At 45.7% G+C, this 17,460-nt stretch overlaps 1 protein-coding gene across 1 annotated transcript; it reads left to right on the top strand.

Annotated features, from left to right (window-relative positions):
- Window positions 1–6,262: 6,262 nt before the first annotated feature.
- On the top strand, window positions 6,263–12,537 carry LOC145861434 (23 kDa integral membrane protein). Its single transcript, XM_082964241.1, has 9 exons — window positions 6,263–6,405; window positions 6,721–6,780; window positions 7,039–7,161; window positions 8,076–8,150; window positions 8,262–8,357; window positions 8,682–8,819; window positions 10,857–10,931; window positions 11,166–11,249; window positions 11,950–12,537. Exons 1-9 carry the CDS (start codon window positions 6,346–6,348, stop codon window positions 12,067–12,069), a joined length of 831 nt encoding a protein of 276 aa, XP_082820367.1. The 5' UTR covers window positions 6,263–6,345; the 3' UTR covers window positions 12,070–12,537.
- Window positions 12,538–17,460: the final 4,923 nt, after the last annotated feature.

The following is a 17,460-nucleotide window of genomic DNA, read 5'->3' as shown; positions in this document are numbered from 1 at the left end:
TGAACACATGTCACAACTTCCGGCGAAGTCGGTTCCTCTCCTTGTTCTGGCGGCGTTCGGCGGTCGACGTCACTGCTCTTCTAGCCATCGCCGATCCACTTTTCATTTTCCATTTGTTTTGTCTTGTTTTCCCACACACCTGGTTTACATTTCCATCATTACTTGTCGTGTATTTAACCCTCTGTTCCCCCCATGTCTGTGTGTGAAATTGTTTATTGTTGAGGTTGGCACGCTTCCGGCTGGCTTGCACCGGGTTCTGTTTTATACCCGTGCTTTGTGGCAGCCTGTACTTTGTACTTGGGTTTTTGTACTTTGTGCTGCCTCACTTGTTCATTAGGCATTTGTTTTGTTGACGCGGTAGCGTTCTGTGCAAATGATTGCCTAAGTAAAGTGCTTTGCCCACTCATCTCTGCTCTCCTTCGCCTGACTTCTATGCACCAGCTACACTCACCCCTTGACAGAATTTCACACCCACAATATGGAGTCAGCAGGAGAAGGTGCCCCTGGTATGGAGGTTGAGGAGCACGTCCAGGAGCACACGGCGATGCTCCACCATCTCGGCGCCGCCATGGACCGCGTTGTCCAAACCATGGACCGCTGGGAGAGACAGAGAGTTCCTCCAGCGCCTCCACCAGCACAACCAGGGTCTCCACTACTCGCCCCCCCCTTCACCCGGTCCCAGTGCGATTCGTCTCGCCCTTCCCCGGGAGTACGACGGGACGGCTACGCGCTGCCAGGGTTTCCTGTTGCAGCTGGATCTCTACCTGGCAACCGTCCACCCGGCTCCTTCGGGCCGTGAGAAGGTGTCCGCCCTCGTCTCGTGCCACTTGGGGAAAGCCCTAGAGTGGGCCAACGCCGTGTGGGGAGAAGGAGATGCGGCGTTGAACCATTTCGAGGATTTCACCCGGGCGGGTGAACGCCTCTTCCATCTGAGGCAGGAGACGAGGAGCACCCAGGAGTTCGCGATGGACATTCGCACCCTGGCCGCCGGCGCGGGATGGAACGACAGGGCCCTGATCGACCACTATCGCTGCAGTTTGCGCGAGGACGTCCGTCGAGAATTGGCCTGCATGGACATCACCCTCACTTTCGACCAGCTGGTGGACCTGTCCATTCGGCTGGATAACCTGCTGGCTACCCGCGGACGTCCAGAGCGGGGTCTGTCGGTTCCATCCCCCAGCACCACCGCTCCGATGCCCATGGAGCTGGGAGGTGCTGCGCTCAGGGAGACCGGAGGAGGTTCCGTCTCGTGCACCATCTGTGGCCGCAGAGGTCACACTGCCGGTCGGTGTCGGGTTGGTCCCTCTGGGAGTTGAGGCAGCAGGCAGGGCACTCTGGCGTCACCCCAGGTGAGAAGGCATCATTCTCACCCAGAGCCCTCTGTTGCACACATATTTTTGTTTGTTACTTTTCCTGAGTTTTCCCCGCATTCCCAGCATAAGGCGCTCATCGATTCAGGCGCGGCTGGGAATTTTATAGACAGACACCCATAGTTTAGGGATCCCCATCGTTCCAGTGGCTATGCCCTTCCCAGTTCATGCCTTAGACAGTCGACCATTAGGGTCAGGGTTGATTAGGGAGGCCACCGGTCCTCTGGGCATGGTGACGCAGGGGGGTCACATGGAGAGAATCAGTCTCCTCTTCATTGACTCTCCTGCGTTTCCCGTGGTGCTAGGCCTACCCTGGTTAGGTTGTCATGACCCCACTGTTTCATGGCAACGGAGGGCTCTCACGGGGTGGTCGGGAGAGTGCTCGGGGAGGTGTTTATGGGTTTCCATTGGTGCTACTACGGTGGAAAGTCCAGACCAAGTCTCCACCGTGCGCATTCCTCCTGAATATGCCGATTTGGCTCTCGACTTCTCCAAAAAGAAGGCGACTCAATTACCACCCCATCGTCAGGGGGATTGTGCGATAAATCTCTTGGTAGACGCCGCACTTCACAGGGGTCACGTGTATCCCCTGTCACAGGCGGAGACGGCGGAAACATATGTCTCCAAATCCCAGTTTATTTTTTGTGAAGAAGAAGGAGGGAGGTCTGCGCCCGTGTATTGACTATCGAGGCCTAAATCAGATCACTGTGAGGTACAGTTACTCGCTACCTCTTATCGCCACAGCGATTGAATCAATGCACGGGGCGCGCTTCTTCACCAAACTAGATCTCAGGATGGCTTACAACCTGGTGTGTATCCGGGAGGGAGACGAGTGGAAGACGGCGTTCAGTACAACCTCAGGGCATTATGAGTACCTCGTCATGCCGTACGGGTTGATGAATGCTCCATCAGTCTTCCAAGCCTTTGTAGACGAGATTTTCAGGGACCTGCACGGGCAGGGTGTAGTGGTGTATATTGATGACATTCTGATATACTCCGGTACATGCGCCGAGCATGTGTCCCTGGTACGCAGGGTGCTGTGTCGACTGTTGGAGCGTGACCTGTACATCAAGGCTGAGAATTGCCTATTCTTCCAACAGTCCGTCTCCTTCCTAGGGTACCGCATTTCCACCTCAGGGGTGGAGAAGGAGAGTGACCGCATTTCAGCCATGCGTAATTGGCCCGACTCCTTCCATGGTAAAGGAGGTGCAGCGGTTTCTTAGGTTTGCCAATTACTACCGGAGGTTTATCCGGGGTTTTGGTCAGGTAGCGTCTCCCATTACCTCACTGCTGAAGGGGGGACAGGTACGTTTGCAGTGGTCAGCTGAGGCGGACAGGGCTTTTGGTCACCTGAGGGCTCTGTTTACCTCGGCTCCCTTGCTGGCCCATCCGGATCCCTCTTTAGCATTCATGGTGGAGGTGGACGCGTCCGAGGCTGGGATAGGAGCCGTGCTCTCTCAGCGCTCCGGTACGCCACTGAAGCTCTGCCCTTGTGCCTTCTTCTCGAGGAAGCTCAGCCCGGCGGAGCGAAACAATGACATGGGGGACCGGGAGCTGTTGCCTGTCGTCAAGGCCTTGAAGGCGTGGATGCATTGGCTTGAGGGGGCTAAACACCCTTTTCTCATTTGTACTGACAATCGCAATCTGGAGTACATCCGGGCAGCGAGGAGACTGAACCCTCGCCAGGCAAGGTGGGCCATGTTTTTCATCCGTTTTGTTTTCACCCTTTCTTACAGACCAGGTTTCCAGAACATGAAGGCAGACGCACTGTCCCGGCTGTATGACACAGAGGAGCGGCCCATGGATCCCATCCCCATACTCCCGGCCTCCTGCCTGGTGGCGCCGGTAGTGTGGGAGCTGGACGCGGATATTGAGCAGGCGCTACGTGCAGAGCCCACTCCCCTCCAGTGTCCCGCTGGGCGTCTGTACATTCCGTCTGCTGTCCGTGACCGGCTGATCTATTGGGCCCACACGTCACCCTCCTCTGGTCATCCAGGCATCGGTCGAACGGTGCGCTGTCTGAATGGGAAGTACTGGTGGCCCACGTTGGCTAAGGACGTGAGGGTTTGTGTTTCCTCCTGCTTGGTGTGCGCCCAGTGTAAGGCTCCTAGGCACCTGCCCAGAGGTAAGCTACACCCCTTACCCGTTCCACAACGGGCTTGGTCGCACCTGTCGGTGGATTTCCTTACAGATCTTCCTCCTTCACAGGGTAACACCACGATCCTGGTCGTTGTGGACCGGTTTTCTAAGTCCTGCCATCTCCTCCCGCTGCCCGGTCTCCCTACGGCCCTACAGACTGTGAAGGCCTTGTTTACACACGTCTTCCGGCACTACGGGGTGCCTGAGGATATAGTGTCTGATCAGGGTCCACAGTTCACGTTGAGGGTCTGGAGGGCGTTCATGAAACGTCTGGGGGTCTCGATCAGCCTTACCTCAGGTTTCCACCCCGAGAGTAACGGGCAGGTGGAGAGAGTAAACCAAGAGGTGGGTAGGTTTCTGAGGTCTTATTGCCAGGACTGGCCGGGGGAGTGGGCGGCGTTCGTGCCTTGGGCAGAGATGGCCCAGAACTCGCTCCGCCACTCATCTACTATCATCTGCCCTTTCCAGTGCGTACTGGGGTACCAGCCGGTTCTGGCGCCATGGCATCAGAGTCAGATCGAGGCTCCTGCGGTGGACAACTGGTTGAGGCGCACGGAGGAGACATGCGACGCTGCTCATATTCACCTCCAGCGGGCAGTGCTTCGCCAGAAAGCCAGCGCAGACCATCACCGCAGTGAGGTCGGGTCTGGCTCTCGACCTGAATCCTGCCCCTCTGCCTGCCCTGCCGGAAGCTGGGGCCGCGGTTTGTGGGGCCATTTAAAGTCCTGAGGAGACTGAACGAGGTTAGTTACAGGTTACAACTTCCCCCCGATTACCGTATTAACCCCCTCGTTCCATGTGTCTCTCCTCAGGCCGGTGGTGGCTGGCCCACTCCAGGAGTCTGAGGTGCGGGAGGTTCCTCCGCCCCCTCTGGACATCAAGGGGGGCCCCGGCGTATTCCTTTCGCTCCATACTGGATTCAATGCGTCGGGCGAGGGGCCTTCAGTACCTCGTGGAGTGGGAGGGGTACGGTCCGGAGGAGAGATGCTTGGTTCCGGTGGAGGACGTGTTGGACCCTTCAATGCTGCGGGATTTCCTCCGTCCGGATCGCCCTGCACCTTGCCCTCCGGGTTGTCCCCGAGGCCGGTGTCGGCGCGCTGCTGGAGCCGCGCGTCAAGGAGGGGTACTGTCACGACTTCCGCCGAAGTCGGTTCCTCTCCTTGTCCGGGCGACGTTCGGCGGTCGACGTCACCGGTCTTCTAGCCATCGCCAATCCACTTTTCATTTTCCATTTGTTTTGTCTTGTTTTCTCACACACCTGGTTTACATTTCCATCATTACTTGTCGTGTATTTAACCCTCTGTTCCCCCCATGTCTGTGTGTGAAATTGTTTATTGTTGAGGTTGGCACGCTTCTGGCTGGCTTGCGCCGGGTTCTGTTTTATACCCGTGCTTTGTGGCAGCCTGTACTTTGTACTTGGGTTTTTGTACTTTGTGCTGCCTCACTTGTTCGTTGGGCATTTGTTTTGTTGACACGGTAGCGTTCTGTGCAAATGATTGCCTAAGTAAAGTGCTTTGTCCACTCATCTCTGCTCTCCTGCGCCTGGCTTCTATGCACCAGTTACACACCCCTTGACAACACACCAACTCATTCAATGGTTTTTCTTTATTTTTTACTATTTTCTACATTGTAGAATAATAGTGAAGACATCCCAACTATGAAATAACACATATGGAATCATGTAGTAACCAAAAAATGTTAAACAAATCAAAATATATTTTATACTTGAGATTTTTGGTTCCAACCGCCGTGTCTTATTGAGACGCAGAGGAGGTGAACGGCCAATCTCCGCATGTGTGGTTCCCACCATGAATCATGGAGGAGGAGGTGTAATGGTGTGATGGTGCTTTGCTGGTGACACTGTTGGTGATTTATTTAGAATTCAAGGCACACTTAACCAGCATGGCTACCACAGCATTCTGCAGCGATACGCCATCCCATCTGGTTTGCGCTTAGTGGAACTATCATTTGTTTTTCAACAGGAAAGTGACCCAACACACCTCCAGGCTGTGTAAGGGCTATTTGACCAAGAAGGAGATTGATGGCGTGCTGCATCTGATGACCTGGCCTCCACAATCACCCGACCTCAACCCAGTTGAGATGGTTTGGGATGAGTTGGACCGCAGAGTGAAGGAAAAGCAGCCAAAGTGCTCAGCATATGTGGGAACTCCTTCAAGACGGTTGGAAAAGCATTCCAGGTGAAGTTGGTTGAGAGAATGCCAAGAGTGTGCAAAGCTGTCCTCAAGGCAAAGTGTGGCAACTTTGAAGAATCTAAAATCTAACATCTATTTTGATTTGTTTAACACTTTTTTTGTTTACTACGTGATTCCATATGTGTTCTTTCATAGTTTTGATGTCTTCACTATTATTCTAACAATGTAGAAAATAGTAAAAATAAAGAAAAACCCTTGATTGAGTAAGTGTGTCCAAACTTTTGACTGGTACTGTAAGTACAGTGTATCTACTCTGTTTTCATGGAATTCACTAGGAAGAGGAACCTACAGATGCTGTACTCTCCAATCCCACCCAGACAAGTGCTGTGCTTCCCTTAGGCCAAATGAAGCCTAAGTGTTTTCAACTGGCAAGAAGAAAAGAAAACTCCTTATTTTGATACATTTCTTCTGCTGTAGTTGGTGAGCAAGGGCTTTCAGCCAACTAACGTAGTAGTTAAAGAAACAACCTTCCAAACTTGGTCATTTTCCACCCTCCAACAGAAACAAGTTGAAGGATCCTCTTTAAACACAGTAAATCACCCCAGGGTCTTGTGTTCAGTCCATTATCCGTCCAGTTATAGTTTGAAGCAACTGTTTGGGATCGAGGACTTATTTATCGCACTATGGGGAATGGCAGAATGTACATGAGAGGACTATGCATCACTTTCAATGTCCTGCTTCTGGTACGTACTGGTTTGACCTGCCAGGTCTGACCTTTTCTTGTTAATTAGTTATTTAGTTAATTAGTTATGTTATGGATTCATCATTATAACAGTGTATAAATCATATTAAAAACACCTGTGTTACATTTAGTATCTAAAAAGGGTAATATTAAAAACAAAATGTTAGTCTAAAATACAATAACAAAATGTAAAACATATTGAAGTATATCTATATTGTGTAATATGCAGTGTAGTATGTTTCCAATAATGGCATCATACAGTATCTTAATACATTTGTAACATACCGTAACAGACCTAAAATATCTATACTTGCAGGTATCTGGTTTATTTCTGTTTGTAGTTGGGGTGTCATACAGCTTCCAACACCCTCCTGAGGTAACAACTGTAAAAATGTTTTATAACTCAGAGAGTTTCTTCTTATGTAATAAAATAATAACACAATTTACAATTAATTGTAAATTACCAAAGTCGTCAGGTCATTTAACTGACCTTTAAATGACCTGATGTGAAATTAGATTGTAAAAACCTACAGTACGTCACCTAAAGTGATGTTAACAGCATCACAAAGATGCACAATTATTTAATTGACCTTTATTGTTTTTTCATTGGCCTGTATTATTTGTGTGAGTGCAGTTTGACCATCGGAGTACCCTCCATGAGATGTACATACTAAATGTGTTTGGACCCATTACTGTACTGTTCTCCATCCTGGGAGGCTACGCTGCCTACAGAGACAAGAGAATACTGCTGATCCTGGTAAGTGTCTCTAAGGCTCCGTTTACACAGGCAGACCAATTCTGATCTTTTGCCCAATTATTGTCAAGAGATCTGATCTGATTGGTCAGAATTGGGCTACCTGTGTAAATGCAGCCTAACAGGATTGGGATCAATTCCATTTCAATTCCTGTCAATTCAGGATGTAGAATGACATTCCAATTCCAAGTCTTTTCAATGCTTTTTAATGAGGAAAAGTTTGATTTTGGAATTAGAATTTGGTTTATTTCTGAATTGACTGGAAATGAAATGGAATTGGCGACAATCCTGGTTTCTAACAGCTTAGTCTCATAGACAACAACCCTGGTTTATGACAGCTTAGTCTCATAGACAACAACCCTGGTTTCTAACAGCTTAGTCTCATAGACAACAACCCTGGTTTCTAACAGCTTAGTCTCATAGACAACAACCCTGGTTTCTAACAGCTTAGTCTCATAGACAACAACCCTGGTTTCTAACAGCTTAGTCTCATAGACAACAACCCTGGTTTCTAACAGCTTAGTCTCATAGACAACAACCCTGGTTTCTAACAGCTTAGTCTCATAGACAACAACCCTGGTTTCTAACAGCTTAGTCTCATAGACAACAACCCTGGTTTCTAACAGCTTAGTCTCATAGACAACAACCCTGGTTTCTAACAGCTTAGTCTCATAGACAACAACCCTGGTTTCTAACAGCTTAGTCTCATAGACAACAACCCTGGTTTCTAACAGCTTAGTCTCATAGCTCAGAGTAATATGATTGATTTGTGTTATTATTCAGATTCATCTGATTATTTTCAAATCAAATCTAAACTATCTATAATCAATGATAAGGACAGGGGTTTTGGAGGGGGGGGGATCTGCATGTTGTTAACCTGTCTCTGTCTGTCTATCTGTCTCTATATCTTTCTACAGTATGTTGTCTTCATGACCTGTGAATTCATAGCCATCGTAATCATCGCTGTGCCGATGGTTCGTGCCCAACCAAAGGTATCCACTTCCTCCCCTAAAAATGTCATTGAGTTTTTAACAATTCCAAAGTGTTGTTATGTTAATAAACAGTGTGTGATGTTATAATAAAGTGTTATTTATTCATTTAAGATGGAGGAGATTCTGGACAGAAGGTTTCACTCTGTGACTCCTCTTCACGATACTGAACCACAGGTCCAGAGGGAGCTGAACAAACTCCAGGCATCAGTAATAATCAATCAATCAATCAATCAATCAATCAATCAATCAATCAATCAATCAATCTGGCTTCAATCTGTATTATCTTCAGCCAACGTATTTAATATTGTTAACATTGCCACATCTGTATCAACTTTAACACCATCATTATTGCCATAAATCAATATATTGACAATGGTAGACAGAATAGTTGGCAAAAACATAGAGAGGGGACCAGACTAATTGTTTGTTGTTGTACAATATTGTTGTTTGTAGTTGCACAATCAAACAAATATATACATTTGGAGATGAGTGTTTTTTTTGGTTTGTTTGTTTATGTTGTTTGTCCATTAGGATCAATGCTGTGGACTGCGTGGCCACTCAGACTGGGGTTGTCACATTCCACCCTCCTGCTACTGTCCTCCACTCCCTCCAGACAACTCATTGGACAGTCTATGTGAGACTGTAAATCTAGGCCTACAGAACACTACGGTGAGCTTACCTACAGTTCCTTCCTGTTAGGAGATGGACAAGTAGAGCTAAGGCTGTCTTAACATTGAAGACATTTTACATGCACAGAGATGACTAATAGCAGCAGCCAACGGATTGAGATAAACAAAATATGAAACGGAGAAACAAGACAGCCTTGGGGCCAACCTTTAGTCATTTACATTATAAACAGCTGAGGGATGGGGCTGGAGAAATGTAACCCCTCTCCAATTCATAGTCAGAGCTATGGATGCAAGGACTGACCATCCATGATATCAACATTATAGGCTATACAGTGTTTGTCTACAAACATTGGAGTAAAACAAGCTTATGTTTGGGTTTCTGATGGGGTACGACAGTTGAACTAAGCTCATGAGAAATTTGTACGTTTATTCTTGAATAATTTATTTTTATTTTACCTTCATTTAACTAGGCAAGTCAGTTAAAAAACAAATTCTTCTTTTCAATGACGGCCTAGGAACAGTGGGTTAACTGCCTTGTTCAGGGGCAAAACGACAGATTTATACCTTGTTAGCTCAGGGATTCAATCGAACAACCTTTCTGTTCCTGGCCCAACGCTCTAACCACTAGGCTCCCTGCTCTAACCACTAGGCTCCCTGCTCTAACCACTAGGCTCCCTGTTCTGACCACTAGGCTACCTGCTCTAACCACTAGGCTACCTGTTCTGACCACTAGGCTACCTGCTCTAACCACTAGGCTACCTGTTCTAACCACTAGGCTACCTGTTCTAACCACTAGGCTCCCTGCTCTAACCACTAGGCTCCCTGCTCTAACCACTAGGCTCCCTGCTCTAACCACTAGGCTACCTGCTCTAACCACTAGGCTACCTGTTCTAACCACTAGGCTACCTGCTCTAACCACTAGGCTACCTGTTCTAACCACTAGGCTACCTGCTCTAAACACTAGACTACCTGCTCTAACCACTAGGCTACCTGTTCTGACCACTAGGCTACCTGCTCTAACCACTAGGCTCCCTGCTCTAACCACTAGGCTACCTGCTCTAACCACTAGGCTACCTGTTCTGACCACTAGGCTACCTGCTCTAACCACTAGGCTACCTGCTCTAACCACTAGGCTACCTGCTCTAATCACTAGTCTACCTGCTCTAACCACTAGGTTTCCTGCTCTAACCACTAGTCTACCTGCTCTAATCACTCGACTACCTGCTCTAACCACTAGTCTACCTGCTCTAACCACTAGGCTACCTGCTCTAACCACTAGGCTACCTGTTCTGACCACTAGGCTACCTGCTCTAACCACTAGGCTACCTGCTCTAACCACTAGGCTACCTGCTCTAACCAATATGCTCCCTGCTCTAACCACTAGGCTACCTGCTCTAACCACTAGGCTACCTGCTCTAACCACTAGGCTCCCTGCTCTAACCACTAGGCTACCTGCTCTAACCACTAGGCTACCTGCTCTAACCACTAGGCTACCTGTTCTAACCACTAGGCTACCTGCTCTAACCACTAGGCTACCTGTTCTGACCACTAGGCTACCTGCTCTAACCACCAGGCTACCTGCTCTAACCACTAGGCTACCTGCTCTAACCACTAGTCTACCTGCTCTAACCACTAGGCTACCTGCTCTAACCACTAGGCTCCCTGCTCTAACAACTAGGCTACCTGCTCTAACCACTAGGCTCCCTGCTCTAACCACTAGGCTACCTGCTCTAACCACTAGGCTACCTGTTCTAACCACTAGGCTACCTGTTCTAACCACTAGGCTACCTGCTCTAACCACTAGGCTCCCTGCTCTAACCACTAGGCTCCCTGCTCTAACCACTAGGCTACCTGCTCTAACCACTAGGCTACCTGTTCTGACCACTAGGCTACCTGCTCTAACCACTAAGCTCCCTGCCTCTGTGATATCAGTGGGTATATATAATACATATACAAGTCCAAACTGGATGTATCAACTAAGGATAGAAGCTTTAAACAGACTTGAAACGTTACAGAGGCTTGTGGTGACCTATAAAGGTGTTTGATCCTGTTTCTCTGTCTCTGTGTTTTTCTGAAGCTAGACTGCCAGCACAATAACACACACGGACAAACTACAACTTCAGTGTCCCAGGAGCGCTGGGTGTACAGCAAGGTATAGCAGTCTTATTTAAACATTGTTCATTTTTTATTTTGATGCAACAATTTTCAGTGAAAGCTAGCTAGCATTGGGCTAAACTGACTCCAAAGTTACAAGATAAATCACAAAGAAATTAAGAGATCTGTTACCACAGAGATCCTATTCAATTATTAATATGTAATTGTAATACATAAAGAGTTCTAATATCTAATTCTATGGCTGTTACAATGCCATCTCTATCTGTTCCAGCCTTGTGGTCCCATCCTGAAGAGACACATGAACTTCCTGATTCAGATCATGATCGGGTTCATCTCTACATTTGCCACCATTATGGTATGACCACTGACTTAATGTTTTAGTGTAAAACTACTATTATTGTTTTCATGTTTAATGTTGATTCATGTCTTATTGTGAAGCTACTGTTATTGTTTTCATGTTTAATGTTTATTCATGTCTTATTGTAACGCTGCTGTTATTGTTTTAATGTTGATTCATGTTTTATTGTGAAACTACTATTATTGTTTACATGTTGAATGTTGATTCATGTTTTATTGTGAAACTACTATTATTGTTTACATGTTGAATGTTGATTCATGTTTTATTGTGAAGCTACTGTTATTGTTTAACGTTGATTCATGTTTTATTGTGAAGCTACTATTATTGTTTACATGTTGAATGTTGATTCATGTTTTATTGTGAAGCTACTGTTATTGTTTAACGTTGATTCATGTTTTATTGTGAAGCTACTATTACCTCCCCAGGTGTAATGTCTTTAGATGCAAGACAAGTGTAGCATTTAGCACAACTATGGTTCAATACCACAATGTGGACTCGTTGTTGTGGATATGAGTGGAAAAAAAGCACATTATTCTGTGCACATTTCTATATATTATATCATGTTTTGTTATTTCTTTTTTTTACTGTTAAAACAAAGGTAAAATCAAAATACTGTGAAAGTGAATAACATTTCCAACGTTTATACATTGTAAATGAACTGGAACATTGAAACTTGATCTGTTCCACTGTATTCCAGATTGCTGCCATAGTGATGTCTCTGGTACTGCTGGCCCTCCAGATTCGGTCCACAGAGCCACCGCTCAACGACAGCCTCGACAGAGTCAAGTACCAACTCAGTCCTCTAGCTGTCACCTGACCTCAGCGTCAACACCACAGATAACCATGCTCTGCATGAGGACGAGAACATGATTCATATATACCAAACTGTTATCCTCCTGCTGGTCTTTTGTTTGGAACACTAGCTACAGTGAAAATCAACACACGGCTAAATTCCAAGTAAAAAACGCATGGTGTGGCTCTCATACCAGCTCTTCCCTGCTGTACAGTTTGGTTCAAGTCTGGCTTTTGTTTGATTTCCTGTACATGATAAATGCCAATTATTCCCCTCAGATCTAACTATTGCACCTTGTTGTTAAAGTGCATTAAAAAATATGAAACGCATGTTAATAATGAGTGTATAAGTGTGGTATGACAATGGTGAATGAACAAGCCATTATGAATATCTGTCCAACATGGTGAAACGTTTTTCATCCTCGCAACAACAAGTATCATGCCAGTAAACAACCAGCTCAGAGTTAATAAAATCATATGATTTAAATCATTACTGCTCGTTGTAATTGTGTCAGAATAATTTCCCGAGAAGAGCAATGTTGCAATGGCACCGCCAATGTAGTAAGTGGAAACTGGCAGTTATGATTGGACAATGTGATTGGATGAACATAACCTGAAAGAGAGTCCATATAAGAAGATACACAGGGGAATGGAAACACTTTAGGAAGTACATCTGAGCAAAGAGATATATTCAATCCACTAATACTAAAAATGTGCATTTAACATAAAAACATATTTATATTTAGTGTTTTGATCTTCGACATGGTTAATTTGCGCCATTTTACATTGCCATAGAAACGACTGCCGCCGGTGCGTCACTGTCTGTTGAGTGAATCGAACAGAGGTGCCGTTAACCGGTCATGACTGTTGTTGACTAGGCCAACGTTAGACACGGGTAATACGCTAATTGCGTCTGAAGTGTTTTGTGTAACACCCCTCAGCAAATAACGTTAGCGAAGCAACTAAAATTGCAACACAGTTTATACGTGTACCCATATTAGGTACCGTGAGTTACTGTAACGCTAGCTAGCTTCCACCTCAGATAGTCAAGTACTGTAATACATTTCATATTAGGTACCGTGAGTTACTGTAACGTTAGCTAGCTTCCACCTCAGATAGTCAAGTACTGTAATACATTTCATATTAGGTACCGTGAGTTACTGTAACGTTAGCTAGCTTCCACCTCAGATAGTCAAGTACTGTAATACATTTCATATTAGGTACCGTGAGTTACTGTAACGCTAGCTAGCTTCCACCTCAGATAGACAAGTACTGTAATACATTTCATATTAGGTACCGTGAGTTACTGTAACGTTAGCTAGCTTCCACCTCAGATAGTCAAGTACTGTAATACATTTCATATTAGGTACCGTGAGTTACTGTAACGCTAGCTAGCTTCCACCTCAGATAGTCAAGTACTGTAATACATTTCATATTAGGTACCGTGAGTTACTGTAACGCTAGCTAGCTTCCACCTCAGATAGTCAAGTACTGTAATACATTTCATATTAGGTACCGTGAGTTACTGTAACGCTAGCTAGCTTCCACCTCAGATAGTCAAGTACTGTAATACATTTCATATTAGGTACCGTGAGTTACTGTAACGCTAGCTAGCTTCCACCTCAGATAGTCAAGTACTGTAATACATTTCATATTAGGTACCGTGAGTTACTGTAACGCTAGCTAGCTTCCACCTCAGATAGTCAAGTACTGTAATACATTTCATATTAGGTACCGTGAGTTACTGTAACGCTAGCTAGCTTCCACCTCAGATAGTCAAGTACTGTAATACATTTCATATTAGGTACCGTGAGTTACTGTAACGCTAGCTAGCTTCCACCTCAGATAGTCAAGTACTGTAATACATTTCATATTAGGTACCGTGAGTTACTGTAACGTTAGCTAGCTTCCACCTCAGATAGTCAAGTACTGTAATACATTTCATATTAGGTACCGTGAGTTACTGTAACGTTAGCTAGCTTCCACCTCAGATAGTGAAGTACTGTAATACATTTCATATTAGGTACCGTTAGTTACTGTAGCTAGCTTCCACCTCAGATAGTCAAGTACTGTAATACATTTCATATTAGGTACCGTTAGTTACTGTAGCTAGCTTCCACCTCAGATAGTCAAGTACTGTAATACATTTTGTTGACAGATTTGTTTTTGTAATGTTTTGTTAGCTCCACCTCATTTAGCTAGACTGAAATTGTCATAGCTGATGTTTGCTGAAAAATAAATGTCCCTCTATTGTGTCTTGTGTAGTGTGTGTGTGTGTGTGTGTGTGTGTGTGTGTGTGTGTGTGTTGACAAGGCATACAAGACAGGTAGCTTGTTAATGCCAACTGATATATTTGGGTTCAGTTGTCTTAAAACGTTTGTTTGTTTTCAGGATGACATCTTCATCCTTGAGGAGACTGTGCAGGAGGCAGAGGTGGTACATGCAAATCCATGTTATTTCTAAGACTATTGTTTATTTCAAGTATCTGCAGTGATTCTTGAATATAACTATAGCCTAATAGATGCCTTAATTGTTTTCTACCAACAGGAAAGAACGGTTGGTACATTATGCCAAACCGACCCCTAGGTGCCAGTGTTCCTGTGCTGCGGTGAAGAAGAGGTCCATCGGGACCATCACTAAAGAGCTCGGGGCCCAGCTAGATTGAGGTCACGACCATCAGTATACAACAGAGTCCTGCCCCTCTACGCCACAGAGTCCTGCCCCTCTACGCCACAGAGTCCTGCCCCTCTACGCCACAGAGTCCTGCCCTCTACGCCACAGAGTCCTGCCCCTCTACGCCACAGAGTCCTGCCCCTCTACGCCACAGAGTCCTGCCCCTCTACGCCACAGAGTCCTGCCCCTCTACGCCACAGAGTCCTGCCCCTCTACGCCACAGAGTCCTGCCCCTCTACGCCACAGAGTCCTGCCCCTCTACGCCACAGAGTCCTGCCCCTCTACGCCACAGAGTCCTGCCCTCTACGCCACAGAGTCCTGCCCCTCTACGCCACAGAGTCCTGCCCCTCTACGCCACAGAGTCCTGCCCCTCTACGCCACAGAGTCCTGCCCCTCTACGCCACAGAGTCCTGCCCCTCTACGCCACAGAGTCCTGCCCCTCTACGCAACAGAGTCCTGCCCCTCTACGCCACAGAGTCCTGCCCCTCTACGCCACAGAGTCCTGCCCCTCTACGCCACAGAGTCCTGCCCCTCTACGCAACAGAGTCCTGCCCCTCTACGCCACAGAGTCCTGCCCCTCTACGCAACAGAGTCCTGCCCCTCTACGCAACAGAGTCCTGCCCCTCTACGCCACAGAGGAGCTGACAGAGGGAGATCACTGTATGAACCTGAGAGCTCAGAATCACAATCAACTCAGTGCCAAGATATACTATCGATCACTCTGGGGGAACAGGATGGTGTTCTGAAAATGGAGAAGGAGCAGGCCATTCAACAGCCAATTCAAAGATAAAGGGAATTGGAGTGGAATTGTTTTTCCACTGATTATTTTTTTTTTTTACCTGTTTCAATGGTTGTGCAACCTTGTCCCAGTCCTACTGTTTCAACTGTCTCTTTCAACCTATCAATGCTCAGCTATGAAAAGCCAACGGACATTTGCTTCTGTGGTGTTGAACTGTTGCACCCTCTATAACCACTGTGGTTATTATTTTGATGTAAAAAGGATTTTTGTAAAATACATTTGATTGATTGTTTGCTGTGCTGGATACTGTGTATTCACTAACTGAGTGATTGATTGTTTGCTGTGCTGGATACTGTGTATTCATTAACTGAGTGATTGATTGTTTGCTGTGCTGGATACTGTGTATTCATTAACTGATTGATTGATTGTTTGCTGTGCTGGATACTGTGTATTCATTAACTGATTGATTGATTGATTGATTGATTGCTGTGCTGGATACTGTGTATTCATTAACTGATTGATTGATTGTTTGCTGTGCTGGATACTGTGTATTCATTAACTGATTGATTGATTGTTTGCTGTGCTGGATACTGTGTATTCATTAACTGAGTGATTGATTGTTTGCTGTGCTGGATACTGTGTATTCATTAACTGATTGATTGATTGTTTGCTGTGCTGGATACTGTGTATTCATTAACTGAGTGATTGATTGTTTGCTGTGCTGGATACTGTGTATTCACTAACTGAGTGATTGATTGTTTGCTGTGCTGGATACTGTGTATTCACTAACTGAGTGATTGATTGTTTGCTGTGCTGGATACTGTGTATTCATTAACTGAGTGATTGATTGTTTGCTGTGCTGGATACTGTGTATTCATTAACTGATTGATTGATTGTTTGCTGTGCTGGATACTGTGTATTCATTAACTGAGTGATTGATTGTTTGCTGTGCTGGATACTGTGTATTCATTAACTGATTGATTGATTGTTTGCTGTGCTGGATACTGTGTATTCACTAACTGAGTGATTGATTGTTTGCTGTGCTGGATACTGTGTGTTCATTAACTGATTGATTGATTGATTGATTGTTTGCTGTGCTGGATACTGTGTATTCATTAACTGAGTGATTGATTGTTTGCTGTGCTGGATACTGTGTATTCACTAATTGTCTGAGTGATGGGGTTTTTATATAGTATCTGTAACATGTTGGTGTGGATTTAATCTGCATCTTAACTTCTTAAAGTGCCAATCAGCAGTAGAAACAATAACAAAGTGTCTCCCTGCTCCTCTTTGGGTAAAAAGCTGAGGGATGGGGCTGGAGACATGTAACCGCTCTCAAATTCATAGACAGAGTTATAGATGCAAGGACTGACCATCCATGATATCAACATTGTTATCCTGTTTCTATGATCTGTTTCCTCTACCATATAACACAGTTCGCTCTGGATGAAGGTGTCTGCTAAATGGCATATATTATTAACGTCTACGTTGACTCTGCCAACTAGTTGCTGAGTGCAGTTACCATTCCTTTCCAATAATAGCAGCCAAAGCTTGTTGAAGTCACTACTCTAGCGACAGGGACACCGGGATTAGTGCGCACTGAAAGTAGTATTATCTTCAAAGCAACTTCATCTGGTTACGCTTGAAGCTGTTGTTATGGTGGACAAGCTAACTAATACAATGTGTACATGTCTTAGGCTAGAGTTACTAAATGAATTGTATTCAGTGCCTTTTCGTCGGTGTATGCGCGCTTTATGGAAGAAACGGCACACGCAGGGATGAGACGCTGTACACCTCGTCCAATTCTCCCTTGTGCAGATGGGGTGAACTGGCGATAAACTTTGCTCGTCAAACAAAATCATAAGAAAAGTTAGTCTGATACCGAAACCAAGTCACAATGTATTTATAAGGAGCATGCCCCATTATTGGTTAGAATGAGATTTCATGAATCATGATGCCGTCTGCGATTCAAACTCCTGTCGTCTAATCTAATGGTAAATGTGT

The sequence above is a fragment of the Salmo salar genome, chromosome 17, assembly GCF_965601325.2.
Source record: "Salmo salar chromosome 17, fSalSal1, whole genome shotgun sequence".
NCBI classification, from domain to species: domain Eukaryota; kingdom Metazoa; phylum Chordata; class Actinopteri; order Salmoniformes; family Salmonidae; genus Salmo; species Salmo salar.
The sequence above is the reverse complement of the archived record's forward strand: the minus strand, read 5'-3'. Positions and strand labels throughout refer to the sequence as shown.

What these genes read in the sequence shown, in the direction of transcription:
- LOC145861434 (XM_082964241.1), top strand. Translation starts at nt 6,346, where the DNA reads ATGGGGAATGGCAGAATGTACATGAGAGGACTATGCATCACTTTCAAT. An exon ending in AGAGAATACTGCTGATCCTG is followed by an intron (nt 7,162 to 8,075) that starts GTAAGTGTCTCT and finishes ATCTTTCTACAG; the next exon opens with TATGTTGTCTTCATGACCTG. An exon ending in TAGGCCTACAGAACACTACG is followed by an intron (nt 8,820 to 10,856) that starts GTGAGCTTACCT and finishes GTTTTTCTGAAG; the next exon opens with CTAGACTGCCAGCACAATAA.